This window comes from Papaver somniferum, chromosome 2 (genome assembly GCF_003573695.1).
Source record: "Papaver somniferum cultivar HN1 chromosome 2, ASM357369v1, whole genome shotgun sequence".
In the NCBI taxonomy this organism is placed as follows: domain Eukaryota; kingdom Viridiplantae; phylum Streptophyta; class Magnoliopsida; order Ranunculales; family Papaveraceae; genus Papaver; species Papaver somniferum.
In genome coordinates, this window is record NC_039359.1 from 106,304,616 (window position 1) to 106,323,018 (window position 18,403).

General features: G+C 37.7%; 2 protein-coding genes across 2 annotated transcripts; one reads left to right on the plus strand and one right to left on the minus strand.

Moving 5' to 3' along the window:
* The first annotated feature begins 7,317 nt into the window (after positions 1–7,317).
* On the plus strand, positions 7,318–8,200 carry LOC113353785. The gene has a single exon (XM_026597282.1). It carries the CDS (start codon positions 7,693–7,695, stop codon positions 7,918–7,920), a length of 228 nt encoding a protein of 75 aa, XP_026453067.1. The 5' UTR covers positions 7,318–7,692; the 3' UTR covers positions 7,921–8,200.
* Positions 8,201–8,639: 439 nt separating this feature from the next.
* Positions 8,640–11,589, minus strand: LOC113348700 (protein GID8 homolog). The gene is made up of 6 exons (XM_026592542.1): positions 11,383–11,589; positions 11,092–11,251; positions 10,850–10,956; positions 9,964–10,095; positions 9,575–9,731; positions 8,640–9,014 (listed from the first exon to the last, which is right to left on the minus strand). Exons 1-6 carry the CDS (start codon positions 11,383–11,385, stop codon positions 8,884–8,886), a joined length of 690 nt encoding a protein of 229 aa, XP_026448327.1. The 5' UTR covers positions 11,386–11,589; the 3' UTR covers positions 8,640–8,883.
* Positions 11,590–18,403: the final 6,814 nt, after the last annotated feature.

An 18,403-nucleotide genomic window follows, 5' to 3' on the forward strand; every position in this document is an offset into this window, starting at 1 on the left:
TTCATCTTATCAAGATTGATACAATAATGATACATCCTGTAAGACACCATAAGTTCAAAATTGATGGATTGGATGCGAATGACTTAAATGATGTTTCTTATTATTAAGATTTTAATAGAGAGACAAAATTAATAAAAATGACTTGAATTATGATAAAACCTACACAACAACATATATATATATATATCAAATATCATGGACGACGCCACAAAAAAGAAGTCCTAACAACAATTACCGGCTTTATTATACACATTAGTTCCAATGGCTAAAAAGACTGTAAAATCTACATACCAACATCATATACACATATACAAGAGTTAATCATCGATCAAGAAACAAAGAAACAACAAAACAAAGTACAGTTAATCATTGATCAAGAAACAAAGAAACAACGAACCAAAGTACAGTTAATCATCGATCAAGAGTGACAGAAAAAGACTTAAACCTACCGACAACAAAACACTAAATCCATATATATTGTAATAAAATTCATGACCACGACAATAGCATAAAAAATCATTGTTGCAAAATACAAAGTACAATTATTACTTGTTTTCTTTCTGCCTGTCAAATTCTAGCGCTAAAAATTCGGAAGAAGTGAATGTTGAAGAAGTAAGAAGAATATATAGTGAATACATGTAAATACTATATTATCCATATATTTTACAAAAATTCAACATATACATGTCCTTAAAGTATCGGGCAAGAGTGTCCAATGGCTTCTTGATAATTAATAGGAATCCAAAATCCGTTGGGTCTCACAAATTATCCCGTCAAACACCCATCAACAAAATAATCGAGTGGCCGAATCGGATTTGCGGATTTGATCTCAAATGTTCACCCACATTCACACGTTTGGATCAAGAAATTTGATCCTTGCGATCAATACACTTCATGAGAGATAATTTAGATAAGGTATACGACAGGCATGCACAAAACGATAACCTACGTAGATCTCGATCATTCTATTGTCATAACTTGTGGAAATTATATATATATATATATATATATATATATATTCCCTCATTTTTAAGATTTTTTTTACGTTTTAGGATCTTTCGCTAGTTGGCACCTCTATTTGCTTTTTCGATCTTGGTTCCCCTGCCTGGATTCCCTTGATTTTTTTCTTTTCTTTATTTTATGCTTTGTTCTCTGATTTTGCCTAGGGTTTTTGCTACTTTTTTCTTTTTAGGGTTTTCTTCTTTTCTTCATTGTCGCCATGTCCAGAGCACCTAGAACTCTCGTTTACCCGCAACTCCATCATCCAAGTCTGCTAGTTCTTCCTCTTCCACGATCACAGGCGCAAAAGGAGATGAACTTTGTCATTGCCCCTTCAAGTCCTTCCAGGGCTGCGGATATGGCGTTAATGGCAGAGGTTATGCCAAAGGATCCTTCGTGAAACACCTTCTTGACAGGCATTTACCCTCCGAAGACAGCAATCTTTTTGTAGAGAATTGATCTCCAACAACCTGAATGTATATCTTGCTTGGGAGAAAGCTATTTACTGCCTTAGAATGTGGTTATGTTGCATGTGTATGCAGTTACGCGCATGGAAGATGCCGTGCAAAGGCCGTGATGAGCCTGTACATGGATAGGTGATCGCTGGACCTATCAATGATGCTCCGGAGGCTGATTTTCTCCTTCATGGAGTGGATAAACCAGTTGAGGTTAGTGCGGGCGTTTTGGGTTCTCCAACTGAGGTTGCTGAGCCGACGAACTTACTTAGCACTGATGCATTCAACCATGATGCAATCAGCACTCAGCAATGCAGTACTGAGGTTGCTATTTTTTCCATGGACTTGCTCAACGCTATGTTTCAGAGGCAGTTTACAACTGTCACTTGCATCCCACACAAGTGCAGACTTGCTTTTTTGAGAGAACTGAAGACTTGTCTTGAAAGAATCATCGGCAGTCCAGGTAATTTTTCAGCATGGTTACAACTATTACTCCTTCCAATCTGCACCCTATCTCTGTACCGTCCTAAAAGTTCTGCCGAAGCTAAATCAGGCAATAGGAAGATATTGCAGGTTGCTGCCATCAACCATGCATTGTCAGTTTGGAAGGAACCTGGTGGTTGTTATGCCATGTCTACTAAGCTACTAAAACAACCTGTTCACTTTGATTCTAAGAAGACAGACTCGAAGACATACAAGAAGCAAGGAGCTGCCAATATGATAGCCTGCCGGAGAAAGATTGAATACAGTCATTTTGCAACTTATATACGAGTGCTTTCCTCATATGGGTTGGCTCCTCATTGTGAGCAAACATATCTTGATTTTCTAGATAAACACCTCTCCGCTCCTCCACCTGCCATTCCCGTTGATGCTATCTTGGCTGACCCTATCACCGTTGATTCTCGTGTTGTGCTGGGAGCTATCAAAAGCTTCCCAAAAGGTACGTCATGCGGGCGCGATGGTCTTCGTGCACAACATCTGGTGGAAGTAATAAGCAGAGCAGCTGCAACAGTGGCGGATAATTTGCTTGCTTCGATTACTGGGGTTGTCAATCTTTGGTTGGCCGGTAGATGCCCTGAGATTCTAGGAGAGTTCATCGCTAGTGCGCCCTTAACTCCTTTACTTAGGCCTGGGGGTAGTATTCGGCCCATTGTTGTGGGCACGATTTGGCGAAGATTGGTCTCAAAAGTATCCGCCTTCTTTGTCGGTAAGGACATGACTTCTTACTTAGGCGATTACCAGTTTGGAGTTGGACTGCTTGCTAGAGGAGAGGGGATTTCACATGTTGTAAATTGTTTACAAGAGACGAAAGGGCATTCTGATAAAATGTCAAAGTTTCTTATTGACTTTTCTAATGCTTTTAATATGGTGAGCAGAACTCAGCTCATCAAGGAAGTTCGCCTATATTATCCAGGTATTTCTCGCTGGGTAGAATTTTGTTACTCGCGTCCTTCTAAGCTCTATTATGACCAGTATATTTTGTCGTCTGCACTTGGAGTTCAGCAAGGTGACCCCCTCGGTCCCTTGTTGTTTGCGTTGACTCTTCACCCTCTAGTGAAGTCCATTGCTTCTCGTTGCACACTTGATTTACACGCTTGGTACCTTGATGATGGACTATTATTGGTGATACTTTGGAGGTGGCCAAGGCTTTGAACATAATAGAAACTGAAGGCCCAAGTAGGGGTTACATCTTAATGTGAAGAAAAAGGAAGTCTTTTGTCCTTCTATTGATTCCAGAAGCACGACCGATGGAGTTTTTCCCCCCGATATTGGTAGACCCTCTAACGGTGTTAAACTTTTGTGTGGGCCAGTGAGTTTGGATCTGGACTTTATTAGTGACATGTTGTTGACCAGGGTGAATAAGGTTGTTCAACTAATGGCGGCGATAAAAAAAACTCCAAGGCCCACAAAGTGAGATGCTATTACTTCGCAATTGCACTGGTGTATCTCGTTTATATTTTGCAATGCGTACTACCAATCCAGCATCCTTGCAACCAGCCACTGATCTTTTTGATGACCATTTACTTAAGTATTTACGATTACTCATCACTGGAGATGGTGCTGGTTTTGGTCCTCTGCAGCAGAGATTAGCCACTTTTCCCATCAAGGAAGGTGGCCTTGGAATTTATACCATGGATGACACTCGTCCTACTGCTACCTTGCTTCTCAGAGCCAGACAGCTTCAGTACAGAAGATAATTCTTGGTGATTTATTCTCAGCAAACAAAGGCTCTGCTTATCAGTTGGCTCTGCAGAACTTTATTCAGGTATGTGGATTACCTTCTTCTTATTGTATCGATGATACCACCCCCCCCCCCCTTCCATGCACGCCCTGGCAGACTTATTTTGATGCAGTCAAGAAGAAAATCCCAGACCAATTTCATATGTCTGCAAGAGATTCCATTTTGTGGCAGTGTAACCGTATAAAGCATGCTCAAGATTATTTATTAGCGATACCTATTAGCGGTCAGTGCCTTGGTCCTAGACAGTTCTGAGCTTTGTTCTGTTATAGACTTGGTATCCCTTTGTTTGTTGAGAATGGTTCATGCTCAAGTTGTATCCGATCTATGGACATCTTCGGAGACCATGCACTTCATTGTGCTAAGGCTGTTGGGAGCAAGTTTCGACATGATCTTGTCCGTGACGTTGTGTTCGAAATTTGTTACAAGGCTAGTGTACCAGTGCGTAAGGAAGTATCTCTTGGTTTTCAGTCAGAGGATGACATAGACTTGAGGCCTGCGAATATTCTCGTTCTCAATTTGGAAAATGGTCAGGATGTTTGTATGGATGTCACTGGTGGCTCTCCCTTCACTGGTAATGGTGTTCGATCTTTTGTCCCAGGAAAGGCTATTTCTAATGCAGTTTCAAGAAAGCGCACTAAGTATTTGGACAAGTGTACTTCTTTGGGTTATTGCTTGGGTATTCTTAGCCTTCTCTACTCTAGGGGAGCTTGGCGACGACACTTTATATTTTTTCAAACGTCTGAAGAATTGTCTAATTAGTAATGACACTAGTAGTGGTTTTGGTAGTTTTATTTTTCATAGATTAGGTGTTGCTATTCAAAGAGGTGTTGGAGCCTAGCTTTTTAATACATCTTCATCGGTGATTACTAGGAATATACTAGTTTAATTTTTTTTTCCTTTTTTTTTTTTGATAAACAAGGAACCTTTTCATCAATGGAAATTCGAGGTTACAATGAATTTTAGATCGCAAATAAGAGAATACAAAGTAACAAGAACATATCGTAAAAGTACTATACCGAGAAATCCGACAAGAGAAAGAGAAGGATCACCGGAGTAAGACAAATACAAGTATGAGTAAGATCCGATTAAACAGGAGGAAGAATGGTTTTTCTCCGAAGTAAATTTCGACCATTTAGTTTGTTTTTCTTCTTTAGAAAGATATGCTCCCAAAATAGGAGTGATTTGCTCAAATCTCTTGTAACTAGTGATGAAGCTTCTGTCGTCAAAGTAATCACCAATAAAGATGAAGATTTCGTCGTTGGAGAGCATCACTATCGATCATGGAACCCAACTCAATAACCAAGAACCGCCATTAAAGCGAAGATAAACCTCAAAAGAGTAGATAAAACCACCATAATGGCGTAGATAAGTAGAAAACATAATGAAATTAAGCTAAACTACTAACAAACCTAGAAAACAAGAAATAGTGAAGAAATCTGCTCAGATCCGATCCAAAATGTACCAGAACCGAGCATAAAAGGGTTATTTTTGATGGTTTTGTCGAAGAGGAAGGAGTGAGAGAGAGGAGAGAGAAAGAGTGTTTTTTTTTTGAAACCTACTATAGGGCTCCAAGATTCTGGTTTTAAGGGCTCACAAAATGACAAAAAACGGGTCATGAAATAGTAAATCCAAAACCCCTCATCCAATAAAGAATTAATATTAATGATTAGGTTAACTAAATTAAGTAAAATTAGTAATAAGATTAGACTAATCATTTGATTTATAGTTTATATTTGAAATCAAAATCACGGGATTCTTTTTTTTTTTTTGAAAACTGGAGTTACGGTTGGGTTTTCCAACCGTATACAAAATCAGAGTAACTTATGGTTGGGTTTTCCAACCGTATATAAAAGTTAGTTAAGTACTTACGGTTGGGAGTTAAGTACTTACCGTATACAAAACCAGGGCAACTTACTGTTGGGTTTTCCCACCGTATACAAAAATTTGTAAAACTTTTATAGTTGGGAGTTCATATTTTCCCCACCGTAGAAAAATTATACGGTGAGAAAATCAACGTTTTCCTACCGTAAATCAATCCTACGGATTGATTTCCCAACCATATTAAGTTACGAAACTAATTTCCAATCTCTAATTTGATCAAATCTAACCTATGCGTCGGATCAAAAGCATTAAAAAAGGTTTGGGTTTTCGATTTTTATCCAATTAAAATTATTACTTGCTGAGAATCGATAACTAATCGTTGTTGAAGTAAAAAAAAAAAATGGGCGATGGAGGAGAAGAAGAAACGGGTGGGTTTAGGTTTAATTTTTTTTTTCTTTTCCGATCGGGTTAAGTTTAGGTTTTGTTTTTGATTTAATTTAGATTTAGATTTGGTAATTATTTAGATTTTCAAAAGACATTTTTGTATTTTTGATAATAAAATAGGTCTCCTCCATAGGAGCCCTGAAAACCAAATCGTCCGAGCTTTTTTTTTTTTGTTTCATTACAAAAATCTACCCTTATCAGTTTAGTTTTACTAAAATTTAAAATGTACACTCAAATGATGAAAAATATTTAAGTAATACTCTCTTAATATTTCTCAAAGAAAATAATTTTTTAGAAAAAGGTGCAGATTTCTTACGTTACGTTGACGGGAGTATGCGTTGGACTTGCCAGAAAATCCTGCCCTACATAACGTATGCGTATAGGCACATTATGCCATGCTTGGAGTGGTGGTACTATAGATCTGGTATATGATGTCCTATACCTGGCTGGTTACCATGAGGTGTCATTGTGCTGTAATTGCCTCCAGGTAGGGCCAATAAAGAATAACACAAGTTATCTTGAGGAGGAAAACAACAAAAAGATTATGCCTATGGCTTAGTTTTTGCTAACCTTTAGGTTTGTGGTAACTACGTGTTGAAACCACTGTGCCAGAAGTGTTGGGGGTTTACTTATCAAGCCACAATGCAGTTTATGGAATTCGTCTGGTTTAACTTGAAAGAAAAAAGCAAAAAAAAAAAAAAAATCTCGAGCAGCGCAATAAAGGTCCTTGGGTAATCTGTATCAGTAGTTGTATATGTTCTTCGCAGAGTATGGTTGACAAGACTCATTTAACATGAAATTTTTCGCAGCCTACCTGGGGATGACATAAAGAGATAACATAGATTGATCACAAAGGAGAACCATTGTGATGATGCCTTGTGGACGGCATATCTGGGTATAATAAGAGAAAGATAGTACCTCCACTCAGTTGGCAGTTGCCAGTACACGATTGACAAATTAATCAAATTAAAACTGCATGTAAAAATGCGGAGGACTTGAGATAATGAGAAACCATTAAATTCGGGAATCTAATCGGCTCTCGTCTCTAGCTCCATTAACTTGTATGAAAACGATGATTTCTTTGAAAGTGACTCTACCAGAAAAGAGAGGTCCCTCTGCAACTCTCTCTCTCTCCAGTCTTTCTCACTCTATCTGTATTATGGAATTTTAGCCTTCCTATGAGACAAACCACTCACGCCTGAAAAAGAGCTTATAATGTACATTTTTTTTTTTACTTTCCTACTCAAAGACGATTTTCATTTCCGATTTTGATCTCTTGGGTAAAAACTCATGAAAATTTCCAAGTCCTTTAAAAAGGATTTCTCTCTTTCATTCTTTGTTTGTTTCTTTAGTTTTTATTCTTATTAACAATTAGTTTTGTTGAGTGGGTTTTCTTGTCTTAGCCTGATATCAGAGTTGCTTTTTAATATTCTGTTCTAGTTTCAGTTACATTGAAATGGAAAGATCAAAAAACTTACTGAAGGAGTTCTAGTAATGGGTCTTTTTGGTTTCTTAAAGCTGCAGTATAAGAATTTAGCCATTTTGAGAGCTGGAATTTGGAATCTTAGAGAAGCTAGCTACTAGACAATAGTAATGCTACAAAGAAATGAAGATTTCAATGATCTTATTGCATGCATGAGTCTGTTTTGATATTTAGCGTTTGCAGAAAAAAATTTCAAAACATCTTCAATCGGGGGTCTTTCAGAAGTGGAAGTTAGGAAGAAGAAGAAGATGGGGTGGAAATTCTGCAGAAATCTTTTCTTTAGAACAAGAGCAACATTGAAGAAAGTTGTGGTTAAGAATGAGAAGGGGAAGAGATTGAAGTTTCAGTATGATCCTTCAAGTTATGCATTGAATTTTGATGATGGATTGAGAAAAGAAGCTGATAATCGGATTACTGGTTCCTGTAACGGTGAAATAAACTCCACGTGGGTTTATGTATTGTGGGTGAAATCATAATAGAACAAGAACAGAGAAAATCGTGCAAATTCAGTGAGTGTTCACATCATTACTGTTTCTTTTCTTGCTAGGGTCTCTAAGTTTCAGCTGGTTAGATAATTTTAATGTATTTATTTTACTTTCTGTGTTTACTATGGGTATAAATCACTGTCTATCTACGAGAATTGCTTAAATTAGGTACATTTGGGAGTTGTGAACACGAACAGTGCATTTATCTACCCCCTCCTTTCAAGATGTCTTACCAATTTTCTGCAAATGAAACAGTGTTTTAACTCCACAATTTTTTATTTTTTTTCAAGAATTCCACAAAATTCTAACATTTAATCTCTGCAATCTGCATTATGTCTAGAATGTCTTGGTTACAGAACAAAACGAAGAAGAGTTTTGATATGGCATCGTAATTCACAAATATCAATCATTTGATATGCGAATTCACAAATTTTTATTAAACAGCAGAATGCTCCAACCACAGCCTTACTTCACCTTCAAAGTCTTCTCTATTTCATTTTATTTTTATTGCAGAAGAAGGATATGATCTTTTTTATTTTAGCTAACAAACTGTTCAATTACAAATTCTTCAAAAAACCCAGAAAAAAAAATATTACAGACGCAATAATGGCAGATCTCGTTATACTTCGTGGTAGGTTACGGAAAACGATTTAATGATAATGTCTACGGAATGTAAAACTGAAAGGGCTAACAAGAGGGTAAACTGTGTGACCGGGGCAAGAACAAGTTAGCAATTTATCTTTTACACAGACAGCACACAATTTATCGTCTCATAGCAAAAGGTATTGTGACCATAAGAGCTATCCGTAAATAGTAACATAATATTAATATCAGAGTCCGTGTACTAATAAACAAAGACTAATCTAAAGAACTATGGAAAAATAAATGTACTGTTTCAAACTGGATTATGGATGTGACTCAACTGCAGTATCATCAGATCTACATGGGAAGCTTTTACTTCTTGGAAGCCGAGTGGTCTTCAAGCACGCCAGTTGATAAATCTTTGATGTGTGGATACAAAGCCTTTTCATCCAGTTGGGATTGAGCCCAAACCAGCATCTTCAACAAACTAGGCAGCTTTGGATCTGCGGTTTAACAATATAGGAAAGGATTGCACATAAAATTATTTTATTATACTGACCAGAACAAAATAGATAAACTTCCAGAATCACAGAACTCAGTTATGAAGCTAAGTGATTAAAACTCCTACTCCAGATCAGGTCAAATCATTCGAAATAAAAACTAAGAAGTGCATTGAGATACAATCAAATCATTTAATATGGGTGGTGGCGAGTCTAGCGACAGGCGACAGACTACCTACATTGTTCAAAGACAATGACAAGTGCAAAATGTGGTCACTAGGGCTGTGCCATATGTTTTTTCCTTCATTCATATTCAATGCTCTAGGCAGTCACCCCCACAGCTGAATCTATAGACAAATCTAAACTACCCTAAGTCTTGTACATCAACTAGAAAACTGAACAGCCCGAACGTTGGGTTAACTTGAAAATCATGGTGATCATTGAGGACCTAAATAGTCATAAAGATGCACAGTATGAACTGAACTATATATATTAGTAGTGAAATTCATCATATTGCAAGGACTGCAGAATAAGAAAGAAATCCTGATAATCCAACCCCATACCTTTTTCGTGATTCTGGCTAGTTAGAATGGCTGCATTCACCTCATTTGCTGTTTTGAGACGCTGTGATATGTCCAAAAGTCCTCCAACAGGACAATCAGCAGCATTCTCAAATGCTAACAACGAAACTGTTTTCTCTAGCTCTTCAAGAAAGCTTTGCTGCAGAACACTTAAGATTGGTTAAAGATTAGTAAATAGATCTTACATAATACGAGGAAAAAATAACAAATTACCATCCTAGAGGAAACAAGATACTAAAGTTTCAAATACATATGCATTCCAAAAAATTCAAGGGATTTATCATCTGAAATGAGATAACAAAAAAGAACTAACTGTTCGATTTCAGACATAAAGCGACAACAAACATATAAATAAGAAGAATATTTGTTACGTTTTCTTCACCCCTTGGAGCAAGTTCCTCCTGAGCAAACTCCAGAGCTTCTTCTGTTTTTCCGTTGCGAATCAATTCTATTAACTTTTGTTGTTGGAGAAGAAAAAATAGCTGTGGGTTTGTATCCAATATCTGCATAAACAAGCAGAAAGCCAAATGGAGATTTACTTCAGATATGCCATAGAATTATGTGAAATTAACATCCAAAGAAACATTAAGTAACTATAACACTTTTGTCAATTTTGAGGTGATAAGAAAAGTGTGACTGGCCAGATATGTGGCCCTTGGGGTTTTGATTTGACCAAGAGATCACCCTAGTGGAAAGTAAATGTGAAAAACAACTAGCTAAGATCACGTAACAGTTAACAGCTGTTGAAGCTAACCCCAAAAATTCCTAAGATATTAAGTTGAACAACAGAATTATAGGTGTTATGTGGCATGATATAGTATATCAAAGCTAACTGAGAAAAACAAATATCAACAGCTCTTTTCCTGGTACAAGCAAGATCAGCTGGACTAACCCACTTTTCTGTTTTACGTTTACTTGCCCAGCTTTTTTGACCACGTCTACTAACTGGTTCTTTTTGATTGTGTTGCTTCAGCACTCTATTTATTTTTTATTTTATTAAGACGGGGCTTGCCTTCTTATACTTCTACATCTAGGCTCCATTTATACGAACTGAACCATTATGGCAAAGCAAAGTTTAACTCACAGACAGAAATTAAAACACAAATATCATTCGATTCATCAATCCACAAAATCCAAACATGCAAGGTTCCTTTGAAGAACGAGGTGGTGAATTTATCAAAGTTATTGCGATACAAAATACAAAAATACAGTATAAGTAAGACCAAAACACAAATTAGAAGGCAGGTAGGAACCAACCTCAGGATTCAAGTCATTAACTTTCTCGATTGCATCCTCAATATCCCCACAATGTAAAGCCTTCTTCACAGCCATGCGTTCAGTTATTGATGCGAGATCTACTAGAGCTAGTTATTGCTAAGGAAACACGACTTTATATAAGCATTAACTAACAAATTAAACTAACCATAACCTAATTACGACAGGCGCGAAATTAATCAAACAAAACAGATTGAATCAAGTAAATTATGCATAAAGGATACGTTCAGTCCCAGATTCCATCTTGAATCTCTCTGCAGCTTCAACATAACCCTCAGTGACAAGATAATTCATCACTAATTTATTCATATCTTCTTTCCTAATTTTTACCTCATTCAGCTTTTTCTCCCACTCCTCCCTAGTAATCACTCTCTTTGATGTACTCTACACAAGATAATTCAATTTTACTATGCATATCAAATTACTTAACACATACATTAAAAAAACTTGAATTCACCTTTAAAAAACAAGAAAAGATAGATTACTTCTAAAAAGATGATTGAGAAGCTAATTACCATCCTATTGATCTCCACCAGCTGATCGAAACACCCCAAGAATTGAAGAACTGAATCGAACGATCTCCTTCTCTGAAACCAACCCCAGCAGAAGTTCAATTAATGTGACAGTTTCAAGACGACGGGCATAGAAGGAAACCCTAGTATGACTCAAGTTTTGGGAATTTTAATAGGACATGTAAATTTACTGATCCAATCCGAACTGCGGGATAGTACCTATCTAATATTCTAAAGTGGTAGTTGGTTTGGGTAAAAATACACGACGATCCGGTGTGGCCGTGACCGTTAACTGGCTTTAACGGCCGTCAGTACGTTGATTTTTTTTTTTTTTTTTGTAGCTTGAGATGAGATATATAACGAAATGGCCTAAATAGCTATTACACGTGGGTATTTTGTACACACAAAGTCATTTAATAGAAGTTGGTTGAGATGTGTGGATTGCTTGGTCGCATATTGTTGTTGATAAGTTTCCCGCTTGGCTCTCGTCTGCTGCAAAATTCGCCAGGCCATTTGCTGCTTGATTTCCTTCTCTATAATTGTGTTGAATATCACAAAGAGGTATTTGTCACATTTTTTATTTTATTTCCGTAATCACTTCTGCATTATACCACGAAGTTTCAGCCTCCGTTTTCATGAAGCACATCAGATTTTCCAAATCCATCTCAACTTTTGACCACTGTCTATCCGTTGTTGTCCTTGATGTCAGCAGTGTTGCCCACGTTTCGGCAATTAGCGGCGTAGTTATTCCAAGAGGTTGCGCGAGAGCAATTACAATTTGAGCGCTCGAATCCCTGCAAATAAAACCTGCTCTCGCTATTCCTGGATGTCCCCATGCAGTCATTTAATAGAAGTTCGTTGAGATGTGTGGATTGCTTGGTCGCATATTGTTGTTGATAAGTTTCCTGCTTGGCTCCCGTCTGCTACAAAATTCGCCAGGCCATTTGCTGCTTGATTTCCTTCTCTATAATTGTGTTGAATATCACAAAGAGGTATTTTTCGCAGTTTTTGTTTTATTTCGGTAATCATTTCTGCATTATACCACGGAGTTTCAGCCTCCGTTTTCATGAAGCACATCAGATTTTCCGAATCCATCTCAACTTTTGACCACTGTCTATCCGTTGTTGTCCTTGATGTCAGCAGTGTTTCCTACGTTTCGGCAATTAGCGGCGTAGTTATTCCAAGAGGTTGCGCGAGAGCAATTACAATTTGAGCGCTCGTATCCCTGCAAATAAAACCTGCTCTCGCTATTCCTGGATGTCCCCTAGCAGCCTCATCTGCGTTGATCTTTTATCCAATATGGTTCCGGTCTGTCCCAGCCTGCTAATATTTGTTGTTGTTGCTCTGATATGTGTAGGGGGGGCCTTGTGGATCCCCGGGTAAAACCAGGGACACAACCTTTTTTTCCCATTCGAATTCCTCATGTTGCTTTAAGGCCTGTGTTAGGATGTTGTTCGGCGGTGTATGGTGTTGTTTGAAAACTAATTCATTTCTGGACGTCCAGAGGTTCCATAAAAGAAAACAGAAATTTGATACATAGGGAATGAATAGCGTCTTGCAGAATTTGCGAGATGGTTGTTTGATTGTTTATAGAGATATGGGAGTTGAAGTTGGTTTGGTTTGTCGATAGACGAGATAACATGTTGTTCCAAGTAACTATTGTTATTGGAAAGTGAATAAGCAAGTGCTCTGCTGTTTCTGGTTTGGCGTTGCACCAGGGACATTGGTTGGAATTGGTGAGGTTGATGCGGTGTAAAATATAAAAGGTCAGAAGACCTTCATTTATAGTTTTCCACACAAAAAGCTGAATTTTGGTGGACATGGTAAGTTCCAAAAAAATTTGGTGGGGTGGGGTGGGAGGGGGGTTGGTGGTACTGGTTGTCTTGTTGTATTAAACAGTTATATCCAGTGGCAGTGGTCTATTTTCCGGACTTTGAGTGTGTCCATAGGATCTTATCCGGAGGCATGTTTAGGGAAGGTAGATGCTTATTATGTGTTGAACAACATCAGGTGGGAGGTGATTCAATCGTTCATGGTTCCAGTTATTGGTGAGAGGGTCAATGAGATCAGCTACTGATTGGATTGGGTAGCATTAGGCTGGGTCAAGGTTTTGAGATTGAGATATCCAAATTTGCTTGGATAGGTGTGTTGAGACCGTTCCGATGCGGGAAAATGTGTTGTTGTTGTACTGTAGATATTAGGGAGGTCATTTTTTTTCATTGTGGGCTGGAGGAGGAAGGGATGTGTGTGTTTTCCTGGAATATTGGTTGATTTTGCAGATATTTATCATTGTGCAATCTGGTGCAAATGAAATTAGGTTGGTCGTGTATATTCCAAATTATTTTCATGAGCAAGGCTTTATTGTGATGACTACTTTTCCTTATGTCGAGACCCCTTTTTGTTATTGGTTTGTTTAGTTTAGTCCATCCTAATGGGTGGAGCTTTTTAATTGATGAGTCATGCCCCCAGAAAAATTCCTAGCGATTCGATCTATCTGTTTGTGAACATGGGTGGGGAATAATTGTGTTTGCATAAGGTGGTTTGAGGTAGGTATTACAAATGTTTTAATGGGTACTAACCTTCCTGCTTGAGTAAAGCATTTGATCATCCATCCTTGAGATTTTATCTCCAAAAGTTGGATCAATGGGTCGAAAATGTGACTAGAGGATCTTTCGTGCTTGAAATGTACCCCCAAGTATATTGGTGGGGTTGACGATGTTGGCATGTCAAAAATTGTTGAATAACGTCAAACTGATGTTGTTGCAGTCTTGGATGGTGAATTATTGTTGATTTTGCTGTGTTGATTTCCTGGCCTGCTAAAGAGCTGTAAGATTGAAGAAGTATCTTCAGGTGGTCATTTCTTTCCTGGGATGCCTTGTAAGTGATAAGGAGGTCATCTGCATACATTAGATGTAATATAGGTGGAGCTTTAAGAGAGATGTTTAGACCTTTTAGAAGATTTTGGGCATCCAGATTGCCTAGGTTTGTCGAAAGGATTTCAGCACATATTATGAAAATATAGGGGTGATATATCCATGAGGGGTACCATTGATATTAATGGAGTAGGTAACTGTAGTGATGCATAGTATGATGTATTCTACACATATGATTGGAAATCCCATTTTTGTAAATGTTGTTTTGGTGAAGCCCCGATCTCATAAGCTTTCTTAATATCCAATTTAAGTGTTATTGTTGGATCTCGGCGAGGGCTGAGGTTTTAATGCGATGAAATAGTTCTCCATCAATTATTATGTTATCATGTATTATAAATGAGAGGGCGCATGTGATTTACCAGGATTTTGGATATCACTTTGTGTACTACGTTGCAAAGGCTGATCGGTCTGAATTGGGATGGTTTTGATGGATAGTCGATTTTTGGGATTAAGGTGATATCGGTGTGATTCAGGAGTGTGAGAATGTTTAAGGTGCTAAAAAACTGCGGACCATGGCTATTAATTGATGGTATGTGGTTTTCCAAAATATCTTGAAAAAAATTACTAGTATATCCATCAAATCCATGAGCGCTTTCATAGTTAATGGATAATAAATCATGTTCAATTTTTGTTGTAGTCACCTCTTCTATGAGCTTGGTACATTGTCTTGATGATAGTTTGGGTGTGATTTGTGCAGGGAGCTTATCGTCTATTGTTGTACTTTGGGATATGTATTGATCGGTAAAATAATCAAAGATGATTCGAATTACCTGATCTTTATCGCTGACCCGGTTGTTTTGTTGATCTTGTAATTGTTGTATGTTATAAAAACTATGGTGAATTGTGGCTTTTGTGTGGAAGAAAGTTGTATTGTTGTCTCCTGATTGGAGTCATTGATTTCTGGATCTTTGTTTCCAATATGTTGCATGACATTGTGGAAAAGTTAAGTGATGGTTTCGAAGCTTTTTTTCTTGGTTTATCCAATAGTGAAGTTCCTCACCAGTTCGTATAGCACATTGATGTTGTCCCATTTGAATTTGAGTTGTTGATTTCTTGATTAGTTTTGGAAGGTGTCCAAAGGTTTCTTTGTTCCATTCCATAAGGGTTTCCCCTGTAGTAATTAGCTTTAGATGTAGGTATAAAGCAGTTTCCGAGTTATTTTGCTAATTTTAGGATGCCTCGACGATTTGTTTGAGGTGAGGGTGAGTTAGCCAGAGATGCTCGAACTTGTAGTTCTTTTGCCCATGGCAGCCGATTGCTTTGGTATGAAAAAGATTGGGACATGATCACAAGAAATTCTCATGATATGAGTCACGTCTGCATGAGGGTTGGCGGTGCCCTAATCATGGGTGGCGATGGCTCGATCCAGTCTTTCTGTTATGTTATCTTTCCATTGTTGATTGTTTGTCCATGTGTATGGATATCCGCCGAATCCTAGATTGATGAACCTCGTCTGATCAATCATTGTTAGGAAAGGTTGCTTTGGTCCATATGTTACCGGCCTCCCTCCTTTTTTTTTCTGATTGGTCCATCACTTTATTAAAGTCTCCTAGTAATACCCATGATGTTGCGGCGTTGAAGGCGGAGAGAATTATGGGTAAATCCTGCCATAAGTCTTGTCTTGCAACTGGGTGTGGTGGGACTTATATACTTATGCAAATCCAAAGTTGACTTGGAGCTGGAGGGGTGGTGAATGTTTAGGTGGTTCCTACACATAAGACAATGCCCCCCTTTTCTGTCTATCTTGGTAATAATGGTGAGGTTTCGGAAGTGTAGGGATTGGGAAGGTCCTGCCACATCGGTTTCGTTGGACAGAGTTTCAAATAAGAAAAGGATGACGGGCTTGTGTAAGGAAACCAACCATTTTAGGTGTTCCATTGTTACTGGGTTATCAATTCCTTGGCAATTCTAGACTAAGATGCTCATTTTGGTGTGCCAAATTAACTTCGAGAATGGTAGGCTATGAGGTTAAGATATTAGAAAAAGATTGATTAATTTCTGCACAAAAGGTTAGTTTGAAAATTGGGCCCGCAAATGGGATTGAAATAGGGCACAGGAGGAATATGTGGTTGAGTGTATGATAGACACATTTATGTGTCTAATATGTCTCAATTGTATGTATTGTTAGTGCTCGATTTTGTATTTATTTTGTTATTTTATGTCTTTGTAGGTATTTACAGAGAAATAAGCTCTTGCGGCGAAATTGGCTCGAAAAGTGGTGTTTTACACCCCAGGATAAAGTACTACAGGCACCCCAGAAAAAAGTTGGAAAAACCCCAGAAAAATTACTAAAGGCACCCCATGGGAATGTGTTATTCGGACTCCAGCAACAGATAAGGGGCGACCACTGGATAAGGGGTGTCCTTCTTCTAAAATTCAAATTTCATTTTTGGCGGGAAAATTTCCTTCTTCACTGGCAGATTTTTGATCGAAGTTTTGAACGTGTTCTAGAGAGATTAAATGGCTGATTTTTGGTAGGAAGTTGTGATGTGGCCTAGCAAACACGTTGTGGGCTTTTGGTTCGATCAGAATTAGCAAGAAATCGGCTAGGAAATCCACGAGTTGCAAACAGGGAAAACACGTACAGGGAGAAGATATCCACGGGATCTGGAAGAATTTGTACGTGTTCTGATGATGTGTAATGACTTGAACTACTTGTTGGAACGTGACAAAGATAAACAGGGATAGTTTTCACGTAATTGACAGCTGCAGATACGTGATCGAGATAAAAAAAAGGAAAGAAAAATATATCGTTTACTGCCGAGTAATGGGAGAATATTTGGAATGATTGAGCAAGATTTTATGAGGCTGTTGGGTATAAAAAGGATTCTCGAGAGTCATAGAAGGATGAAGAGTTAGGGGTGAGAACAGAGTATAGAAATTAGAGTTGCAGAGAGTTGTTGTTGCTGCCATTAGAGAAGAACACGAAGAATAATAGACTGCAAGTAGCAGTCGTTTTCTAGTGTCTTAAAACCGTTTCGTTTTCTTCCAGAAAAAGACTGTTGCTTCTGCGACTGTTTTGTGCTATAATTTTGTAACAACTTCTTTGCAACATTTGTAACACCCGTAGACCATTGCAAATCTCTGTTTTATCTTATTTATCCAATAAAAACATCATTTGAGCTATGAGTTATCTTTTTGAGTGTGTTTTCACCATGTGGAGATAGAACCCATCACTGAGACGACGGAGGAAGCTGTATTTCATCCTTGGGGTAATTTAATAAATTCCTTATTTACTTTTTGCATAAATTTTAAATGATTTATGATTTCTATTCATCATTTGTTATCTTGTTAGATAGTGTATGCTTAGTCTTAGATGCTTTAGATACACTATGCTTGTAATTTACAATTGATGTTTTACGAAATCTACTTTGGCAAAGAATAGAGTTATTGTTTCTTTTGTTTTGAGCTATAAATGTCTAGGATTAATTTATGAACCCCATGAACATGAAAACCAGTGGAATCCCGAGTCTCGGTCTCTCTTCATCCTGTGACAAATTTCGTATATATATTTTTCCTTATTTTCTTTATTAAATCTTAAAACAAATTCTCAACAAATCTGAGTGAACGAATCATCTTACTACAACATCATTGAAAAATACCATCAATTTTTGGCGCCGCCGACGCGGATCTGTTTATAGATTTGTTTTTAGGTTTTATTTTATTTGTTATTTTTTACGCGTTTTGGTACTTTTGTTTGCTTTCATATTTGGAGCTAAGCTAAAGAAAAAGAGAAGTGCTGAAAAGAAAGGCGAAGCCCAAAAAGGAAAGAAAAGAGAAATCCAAAAGGAGTGAAGAAGAAGATTTTGTAAATAATTATTTTATTTTTTTTAGAAACTGTAATTAAGTTTTTTTATTTTTGTAAAGTTTTATTTTTGGACATTTTTATTTTTGGACATTGGACATTTTTATTTATTTATTTATTTTTAAAACCCTACGGAAGGGTACTTTTAAATAAATTGTTTGCAGAGAAGGACGACGATTACGATATCGTCTCGGCTCCTCGGGTTCGTACACTGACATTGGAGTCGGTGGCCCGAGTCGACTTCAACGGTTCATCCCCCGTCTGGAACGGGAGGTACGAATTCTAA

What these genes read in the sequence shown, in the direction of transcription:
- LOC113348700 (XM_026592542.1), bottom strand. An exon ending in GATGGAATCTGGGACTGAAC is followed by an intron (nt 10,957 to 11,091) that starts GTATCCTTTATG and finishes AGCAATAACTAG; the next exon opens with CTCTAGTAGATCTCGCATCA. An exon ending in TAGCCAGAATCACGAAAAAG is followed by an intron (nt 9,015 to 9,574) that starts GTATGGGGTTGG and finishes GTTAAACCGCAG; the next exon opens with ATCCAAAGCTGCCTAGTTTG.
- LOC113353785 (XM_026597282.1), top strand. Translation starts at nt 7,693, where the DNA reads ATGGGGTGGAAATTCTGCAGAAATCTTTTCTTTAGAACAAGAGCAACA.